The sequence below is a fragment of the Galeopterus variegatus genome, unplaced genomic scaffold (genome assembly GCF_000696425.1).
Source record: "Galeopterus variegatus unplaced genomic scaffold, G_variegatus-3.0.2 Scaffold216, whole genome shotgun sequence".
In the NCBI taxonomy this organism is placed as follows: Eukaryota; Metazoa; Chordata; class Mammalia; order Dermoptera; family Cynocephalidae; genus Galeopterus; species Galeopterus variegatus.
The window spans coordinates 462,444-472,147 of record NW_007726327.1 but is presented as its reverse complement, the minus strand read 5'-3'; the positions used below and the strand labels follow the sequence as shown (position 1 = coordinate 472,147).

The window sequence follows — 9,704 nt, the reverse complement described above, 5'->3', positions numbered from 1 at the left end:
GGGGGGGGGGGGGGCAGCCCCATGGCTCACTCAGGAGAGTGCGGCGCTGGTAGCGCCGAGGCCGCGGGTTCGGATCCTATAAAAAAAAAAAAAAAATTGCCACAGGGGAGGTCTCACTCACCAAACCTCACGTGTCCTTTAACAGTTTATTTCTCCCATTGTTCTCAAGCCAAAATTACCACCAGATCTTTCTCCCATTTTTTCTGTCCTTATTGGTTTGTATGATGTAATCTTACAAGTCAGTGTTCCTTTTATTTAAAATTGTATTTTCTAGCTTTAAAAATGATATTGCTAAACTATGGAAACAGTTTTGTATTAATACCAATTTTCTCTAGCTTCTAGTGTATAATATTCATCCCTCAGTGGAGCTCTCTTTCTTGTATAGGAATCAAAAGCAAAGATACAGTCTCACTGAGGGACAGAAATTTTTCTACTATCTTCATCTCTGTCTGCCTTCCTCATTCCAGAACTCTCTTCAGCGCTTCACTCCCAGGATGTCTTCTATCATTCCTCAGACTACTTAGCTAGCCAGTACGGAAACTAAGTATTTCCTTTCAGCATTCCTCTCTAATACTGAAAGAGAGCTGAAGGTCCACTCTTTTCCTTCTTCCTGGTTAAGGCACACATCTGTTTGGGGTTGTTTTTGTCTGCCTAGTATCCCCTCTCCCTTTTCTTCAGTAACAGAACCTTCTTCCTTTAGGGCATCCCTTCTCCCTTACTACCCCGTACCTGGTGGGAGTGTCAATCACATTTCTCTACCTGCCTGACTAGGGTAGGCATGTGACCCAAATCTGACCAATTGCAAATGCTGTCTCCCTGGGGACATAACTCAAGCTAGTTAGTCAGTCATCCTAGGATTTTATATATACTAGAATCCACTGGGGTCGTCCTAAGCTGGGATGATAAAAATTTAGAGCTGAATAGGCTTGTGCCCTCCTCTACCTCTCACTGAATAAAGGAAGCTGTCGTAAGGAAAGCATGAAGTGAGGACACAGAGAGGAGCCAGGTTGACAGTGAGAAAGAAAGAACTGTCAATATTGTTTGCAATTCTAGATTCACTCAGGTACTTCACAGTTACATGAATTAATAAATCCCCATTTTAGCTTAAATTAGAGTTGAGCTACTGTCACTAGCAATTCAAAGAGTTCTGACTAAGTACAATGCTGTAACTAGAAGTGACAATAATCACATGACTCCAGGGAAAGCAAGCCTCTCCACCTCATTTCCACAACCCTCCCATCCAAAATAATTTTTCTATAGTACATGAAATTATTCATAATAACACCACTTGACATCCCACCAATTTGAAATTCATCTGGACTTCTAAAAATCTACTTAATCCACCTGAGTGTAAATTAGTATAATCCAATAGCTTTGCTCCTAACGTCAATTTGAGATCAGACATATGAGGGAATAGAAATTTTGATGAAGAAAAAAGGAGAGTTTTTTTTTTAAAGGGAGAACAGGCGCCAGTGGGGCGCAGAAGAGGGGCTTTGAACAGCCTTGAGGCCTACAGAGGACACCAAAAGTTGAGGCAGGAAACTGAAAGGAAGGAGAAGGAGCCAAAACCATATTTGAAACCTACCCCTATTAGATTCAGTACAATGTTCTTTCCTGGAAGTCCCTGTATAAATAGTTCTCAGAATACAGTGCTATCTCTATCATCACTCCCAGAAATATTTGTCCTTATCAGTACAGATAGTGTCACCTATCCTAGACCATTCCTAGTAAAGAGATCTTTCCTGACTTTTAATTCCCAGGATAGCTCCCCACCTATTTCCAGTGCAAAGACAATAATTATACTTTCTTGAGCACCTATTGTTCTCAGGATGCTGTACAAATTTCTTCTCAATTAATCCTTAACTCAGAGAGGTAGTTTTGCCCTTATTTTACTGGTGAGGAAACAGACTGCAGAAATGAGCACTTCAGTGTAGAGATCACAGAGAAAGAGCAGCACCAAGACTTATATCCGTCTTCACTGATCAAACCCCAGGCTTATTCCTCTGTGCTACACAATATCTCTTCGTCAACGTTTAATGTAAAAAGAGACTGAATTCTAATGTCACTTTATCATAAATATTGTACCAAGTGGAGAATCATACAGAAGGCCAAACTGATCCCACAACACAACTTCTCTTTTTCTCACTGCTTCCTTCCTCACCAGGTAAAGTCAGTCACAACTGATCCCCAATCTTTTTGGCCTAGACAGATCTACTCCAGCCTTTGTCAAATGTTTCTCTCTGTCATTTAATATGACAGCTGTACACCACAATAGCTCAGGGACCACCTCCCCAACGCCATATGAAAAAGCCTTTTCCACCCTAAAGACCTGCCCTGATTTCACCTCAAGATGTACATGTTCCAGCCTTGCCTCCTCCTCTATGACCACAAATCAGCATTGGGAAGTACAGAATTTCCCCCAGGCCCTTTGCTCTGAATCTTCTTTTTTTTTAAAGAAACAATTCATTAATAAAGGTACCCTTATAGATAAAAACAGAATTGTAGAGGTGAAAATAACCTTAAAGATCACCTAAGTCAAATTCCTAATTTTACCGATGAGGAAGCTAAGACAGAGAGGTATGATTTGACTAAGATCACTCAGTTACATACTTGTGGTATCTATGCATAATTTACAGAAGAGTTATCATCCATTCCAGCACAAAGCGCTTCTTACCTTCACTCTCAGTATAACTACATCTCCCTCCTTCCTTTTAGACACCTCTGCTTCACTTCTCTTCCCATTGCTCCCAAAACAGAGTTCCATCTTCTTCATTACTTCTATTACAATACCATCTTCTTCATAATACAGTCAAGAAATCTGTCTCCCATTACCCACAGTTCAGAAGTGTTTTCCTGTTTCTACCAGTCCTCACTTTTCACATAGAGCTTTTTGCTCATAACCCTAGACACCGTGACTTCCTGTCATCTCACTGCTTCTAATACAGATGTTTCTTTTCGTCACGTGAGGATCATTCCTTTTCTTTCCGTGATGGCTTGTGAAGACACTGTTTAATAACCATTTGTGGCACAGTACTGTTTCTTTCTACTACACCTTAATTCAACTTGTGTAGGTCACTCTTCTATCACACCAAATCCAAGTATCCCTTCGTCCTTTCACCCAATTAGTCCTAGCACATCAATATTTCTTCCACATGACTCTATGCTGATAACCTCCCAGCGCAATCATATTTCAATTAAAAAAACTCCAGGCTCTTCTCTACCACTCCTAATCTGGACCTCTTTTGTGGTTGTGGGCACTACCTGCATAGTAGTGCAGGTAGTCCTGTCCTTTCCATTGGTTTAGATACAGGGTTTCTTCTTTCCTACCCCAGCATGGGGCATTTCCCATTCCCTCTAGATAAAAGTTCTCTCCTCTCACCAAACGCCTTCTCATCATTCCCGTTTCAGCCACTCTCTTTTTGTGTATCTACTCTACTACTTCTCTCCTTTCTACTTCCTAATTCCAAATCAGTTTCACTGAAAAGATCCTTCTTTCCCCATTACTTCCAAGGCAGAATTGTTGCCTATGGCTTCTTATTGTAACATTCTCTCAATGCAAAACACTTTGCTCATAATATTATGTTCCTCCTTCTTTCCAATTAAAATATTTCCCCACAGTTTTTCTAATTATTGCTTCTCTCCCATTATTCCAAGTATAAACTATTCATGCCTATCACTCTGGGTATAAGAATTCTCCTCCTGATCATCTATAATATATGAGGGTACTTCAAAAAATTCAAGGAAAGATTCATATTATCTATTCTATTTTTCCACAAACTTTTTCAAGTACCTTTGTATATCTCCATACTTACATGCACCACTGCAGAGACCCCTTCTCTCTACTACCTCCCAAGTGTTAACTTCACTATAGCACACGGCATCTCGGCATTTGTTCCAGTCCTCCCAATACCATTTCTCTTTCGTCACTTTTCAGATTTATCTCTTAATCAGAGGTTCTTCACTTTTTTGTGCCATGAACTTCTTTGTCAGTCTTTTAAAGTCTATGAACCCTTTTTCAGACTATGCTTTTAAGTGTATAATATAAAATACATAAAATTACATTTGAAGCCAATTATATTAAAATCCAGTTATTAAATATTTAAAACTGAATTTGTGACATAATCATATGTTTATTAATTCATTAAACAAGATCCCTCCAAAGACTGTAAATTTATATGGAAAATATCTGTGATTTCTATCAGTGAGAAAACTTCATATACTGCTGAAACTACTATGATTTTTGGCCTACATTCTTAATTAAAGAAAGTACCAAATTTTAGTTAGAAGTTAGTAAAATTAAATATATAATTTTTCTCCCACTCATAGTTAACAGAGCCCTGACCCGAGACCTGTGGAGACCAGGTTAAGAACACTTCTTTAAACATTGAGACCCATGGAATTGAAAGAAACATTAAAAATCATCTGACCCAAAACTTTTGGTCCAGATGAGGAAACTGAAGCCTAGAGAAGTTATGTGACTCCGAATCTCCCACAGTGTCTTGAAAAACTAAGCCCACAATAGACACACAATAAATGTTCCCTGATTTGAACTAAGTGACTTGCCAAAGTTACACAGCTAATGAGTGACAAAGTTGAGACTTGAGCCCATGTGTCACAACTCCTAAATAAATGTTCCTTTGGTCACATCAAGTTAATGCAATATTTGCCTTGCCTTTTTAGAAATGTCAATGGAGCAATCTCTCTCACTGCATGCTCTTCTTCAAAAGTTCTAGGAAAACATACTCTGGGTCTCCATCACTTCCAAAAAAATCTCTCTCTTGCTTCTCTGATTCATGTCACATTATCATTTCCTGTTTTCCCCTCATAAGTAAATATCAGTCTTGATAGTCATAATGGGTATCTATTCAGAAATTAATTAATGGTCATCTAAAATGTTCCCTAGCTGCAACCAGGAGCTTAGTTAGGTACAGCAATCAGCACTTGAATATCATGCTCCTAGGAAGATTCCCTGGCCTCCTTGCATGATTTCCATTATTAGTGCCAATCTCTATTCAGAAATCAGCACATCTTTTTCTGTTTAGTTTTCTTAAATAATGTCCACTACACTGACATCACTCAGGTTTGTCCCATCATATTATCTTACTTTCTATATCACCCCCAACTACAAATGTTTTCTTTTTCCTCACCATGTCCATACTGGCATTATCTCTCATGTCAATCTCTCACCATTTTTATCATCCATCTAACAATGATATGTGGAGTATCTACCATTCCTCACTTCCTAAGCTTTTGCATTCAGGCAATTCAAACATTTTTTCTCTGAGTGAATCATTGCTCTAGACAATAAAGTTTTCCTCTACATTTCTGCAAATAGACAGCTCTTTTCATCATTCCCCCAGTGCACAGTATCCTCTTCACCCGTCATCTCTGTGATGCAAATCTGCACCACATCTTGCACACAAGTTAGCTTCAATTACTCTCAGCCAAAGCTCCCATGCACCTTCATACAGGCTAGATCATCTCTGCCCATCCCACCCGAGACAGAATTCTGTTCTTTCCTGTCATTTAGAGCTTACTACTCTCTTCTCTCCATATTCCTAATAACAGAGGACTCACTATCCACCCCAATTCAAAGCTCCTTTTCCCCATCACTTTCACATGACAATGTTCTTACAACTCTCCGTATCTATTATGTTGAATAATGGCTTATTGACCACCTGGAGTATGGCTTTGCCAAATAGAGATGTGCTAGAAGTATAAAATATGAGGGTACTTCAAAAAGTTTGTGGAAAAATTGAATTAGAAGGTAATACAAATCCTTCCACGAACTTTTTGAAGACTCCTCATACACACTGGATTTTGAAGGCTTAATATGAAAAGGGGATATAAAATATCTCATTAAATAAACAAAAAGAAAAAAATGTGTATATTGGCTGGCCAGTTAGCTCACTTGGGTTATAGTATGGTGCTGATAACACCAAGGTCAAGGGTTCAGAACCCCATACCAGCCAGCCACCAAAAAAAAAAAAAAAAAAAAGGTTTATATTAATATTAAAATGATAATATTTTAGAAATAGTGGGTTAAATAAAAATGTATCCTTAAAGTAAATTTTACCAATTTCTTTATACCTTTTTAACGTGGCTAATAAAACTTTTTACTTATATGGCTTGCATTATATTTCTACTAGCCAGCACTACTTTGGGCTCTTCTGTTGATTTGTACTTTAATTTTAATCTTCTCTACTAGTTTAAAATTCTCTCCTCTTTAACATTCCTACTAACAGACCATCCTCAATTAGCCCCACTGCTCCCCACACTCCAAAGCTAGAATTCTTTTCAATCTACCATTCGCAATACCTTTCTACCTCATTATTTCTGTACACAGCATTTATTTTTTGTCTGCTAATACAGCTTCTCTCCCTGCAATCATATCATAACAAAGTTCTGATTTTTTCTTCATCAATTCTAGTAGAGGGTGGTATCTGTCTTAACTCTCAGCAAAAATTTTTCTAAGGGCCGGTCCGGGGCTCACTTGGGAGAGCATGATGCTGACAACACCAAGTCAAGGGTTAAGATCCCCTTACCAGTCATCTTTTTAAAAATAAATAAATAAATAAATAATAAATTTCAAAGTCTTTATAATTCCCAGTGAAAAGAATTTCACTCATCATTCTCCGAATTTGTCTATCTTCACTATAATTTTATTTAAAGGGGCTAGTAATAGTGAAACACTAAACAAATGTAAATTAGTAATAATTTCAGACCAATGTCACCCATTCACACTAAGAGAGCAATTTCTCCTCTGTCATTTTAAAGACTGAATTCTCTTTTTGGGGGTGAAGAAGAGCTGGCCAGTAAAGGGATCCAAACCCATGACCTTGGTGTTATAAAGCTGTGCTCTAACCAACTGAGCTAACTGGCCAGCCCAAAGATTGCATTCTTTCTCCAAACTTTTCTAATGTTGAGGTTTCAATCCCATTGTTCACAGCAGAGAAACTCTCTCGTTTTACTCCAAATACCCGAATACAATTCCCAAAGTGGAGTATCTGTTTTTTAATCATTTTCAGCATGGGCCATGTGCCATTACTTCCCAAATTGATTTATGTCTAACATTTCTGGAACTGCATTTTCTTTTCTCAATGATTTCAGGAAAACCTCAAGACTGGGAAGGTGGGTGTAAATGGCTTGGCGAGGAAGAGCTGGGAGAATTTGCACTGAGAGTGATGAAAAGCACCCATCACAAATAAGAGCTCCCACTCATTATCCTCTTTGAATGTTTCTGCTGAAGTCTCTCCTTACTCCTCTGCCCTAGCCACCCTGCTATAAACCTTTTATGTGTGTGAATTACCTTCCTTCCAGCACTTTCTCAAAATTCTTTCTCTGTAAGGTCTCCTCCCATCATTCTTAGCAAAGAAATTCCTTGCCTTTACTGCAAGAACAACACAAGTCTCTTTTTTTGCTTCCAATATTTTCCTCAGATGATGATCTTTCTTTCATCGTTCCATATAAATTTGTTTCCCATCACTCCCAGTGTTGAAAAACCTTTAAAAGGAAATTACTCCTGGTGCTGAAACTTTTTCCTATTCCCCTAGTATTTTTATTTAGCTCCCTCCCAATCCTCTCATGACGGAACTCTTATACACACACACACACACACACACACACACACACACACACACACACACACACACAGAGACACTTCTAGTCCACTACTTCTGATCGCTTTTCATTTAGTGCAGTCCAGAAGCTCCTCTTCCAATGGACAGGCCTCTCTTCATATTCTCTTTGGAATATGAAGCTCATTCCTTGGTCCTTTCCCCTATTTTTCTCTCCTCAATATTTCTCATGTGTTCTTTTCCTCTGCTTATTCCTCTCTCTCAATGTCTGGCTTTGCAGACAATATTCTGTCTGCTTCAGAAAAGAGCCCCCCCTTATGCATATGGGTCAAAATAACATATGGGTCAAAAGAACTGAGGAGCTCTGAAGGAATAGAACAAGTTGTTTGTTCTCCCATGGTTTGGGCATATTCCCCCCTCAGTTCCCCTCCACTGAGGGGTCTCCCTCCACCTTCTCTCCCTAGCTCATCTCTTTCCCAGGTATGTCTGGTTCCACCCCCAGATCCTATTGCCTCCAAAGCCATCTCTTTAATAGCCCGCCTTGTTCTCTTTTCTGCCTTAGGAGCATCCTATTCCAAAAATCCTACTAATCCTTTCTTCTTAAGACCATCCTGCTGGCTACTATGCCTCCCCCCACTCCCTGCCATGGGCCCTTTTATCTTGTGGACATTTCCTTTCACCTTCCAGTAGCTGCTCTATCTTCCTTATGCTCCTACTTAGGAAATAGTGCTCTGATTTCAGTCACCGGATTCTCCTGGCCTACCCAGGTACAAAAAAAGAAAATAGCTGAATCCCCAAAGGCAAAATGCCCAGGGCTAAAGAGAAAAGGAAGAGGAAGACAGGCCCTTTGGCAGCCCTTGGGGTCCAACAGACCTTGTTTCCAATAGAAATTCTTGTTTCCAAAAGAGTTAGCCCCCAGGCCTACTGGGGTCATTTCCACCTGCTAAGCTGGATGCAATGAACGGCTGACCAGATGGGGAATCATCCTGATGTTAAAGAAGTTTAAGCTTCAGAGACCCCACACTTGCGTGTGGCCCCTATTTTCTTAAATAGGGCCCACCAAATTGTGTAAGATTTGGATCTCAGAACACCTGGATCAGCCTGAATGGGAGAAAGCTTATTGGCTTCTAGAGGTTAAGGACCAGTGGGGGAACAAAAGGGCTCTCAGTGAATTGATTCTAAACAGGGTTCAGTAGAATACACCCTGCCCCAATGGAGAGGGCACCCTCCCATGGAGGATCCAGGGCTCTTGAATTCTCTCTCAGCTGAATCTTAGCTGGATTCTCCACTCTGGGTCTTTGGGGCACACCCAACTAAGCCCAGCCTTTAGCCTCTCCCTTGGCCTCCCAGTCAGTCCTGGTTCACAGGTGCTAGACCCCTTCTAGCTAATGTTCTCCCTACTCAGTTCTTCAAGGCTTAGCTGTAAATCTGCCAATTTAGAAGTGACTTCATTACTAAGGCGAAGCCACAGTCACCGCTTTAAGACCCTCCCTTTGCCCCTGCATCCACAGAACCCATCCCTGCCCTCAACATTTGGGTCAATACAGTCTTCTCCTCAGAAGCCAGAACTTGCCTTTCCTTACTAAACTAACAGCTGCCCAACACACCCTTATCCTGGGGTCTTGCTGGTGACCCCAGGAATCCCACCCTTGCAGCTTCTCTACTCCCTGCAGAAGAGAAAAATGAAGGAATTCTGAAAAGGAGACGGGGCACGGATTGAGGACTAGGATACTGGGAGGAAAGGCATTGATTTGTTAGGGAGTACTAATAAGTCTTTCGTGAAGCTTCAGGAGCTCTGGGGAAGCTGTGTTTGGGACTGATTTGGAGTCAGAACCCACGAGTGATCTGGGGGTCTGGGACTCCAGGGCTCCAGGCAGGTGCAGAGATTCCCAGCAGGTTCCTGTCTGGGATTTCCAAGGGAACTGGCCTCCCGCCCGGCGCCCTGGCCAGCCTCAGCACTTACCGGGCAGACTTGGGAAAGTCTCTGAGAAGTGTGGAGGCGGGGGCGGTGGGGGCTCTGCCACTTTCTCCCGGGCCGGCAGCAGCTCCTCGGCTTCCAACCCGCCCTCCGAGCGTCGGCTGCCCGGCTCGGGGTTGTTTCGGGCGGCAGTGGCGGCGGCGGCGGCG

General features: G+C 41.1%; 1 protein-coding gene across 1 annotated transcript in view; it reads right to left on the bottom strand.

The window, feature by feature from the left end:
* The window catches only part of GBX1 (gastrulation brain homeobox 1), a gene marked incomplete at its 5' end in the record, with an annotated part of 16,671 nt that extends 6,968 nt beyond the window's left edge, over positions 1 to 9,703 (bottom strand). Inside the window, one exon of the mRNA XM_008565999.1 lies at positions 9,541 to 9,703. Within this exon, the coding sequence (XP_008564221.1) occupies positions 9,541 to 9,703 (163 nt within the window). The remainder of the gene's footprint in view (positions 1 to 9,540) is intronic.
* Between the last annotated feature and the right edge of the window lies 1 nt (position 9,704).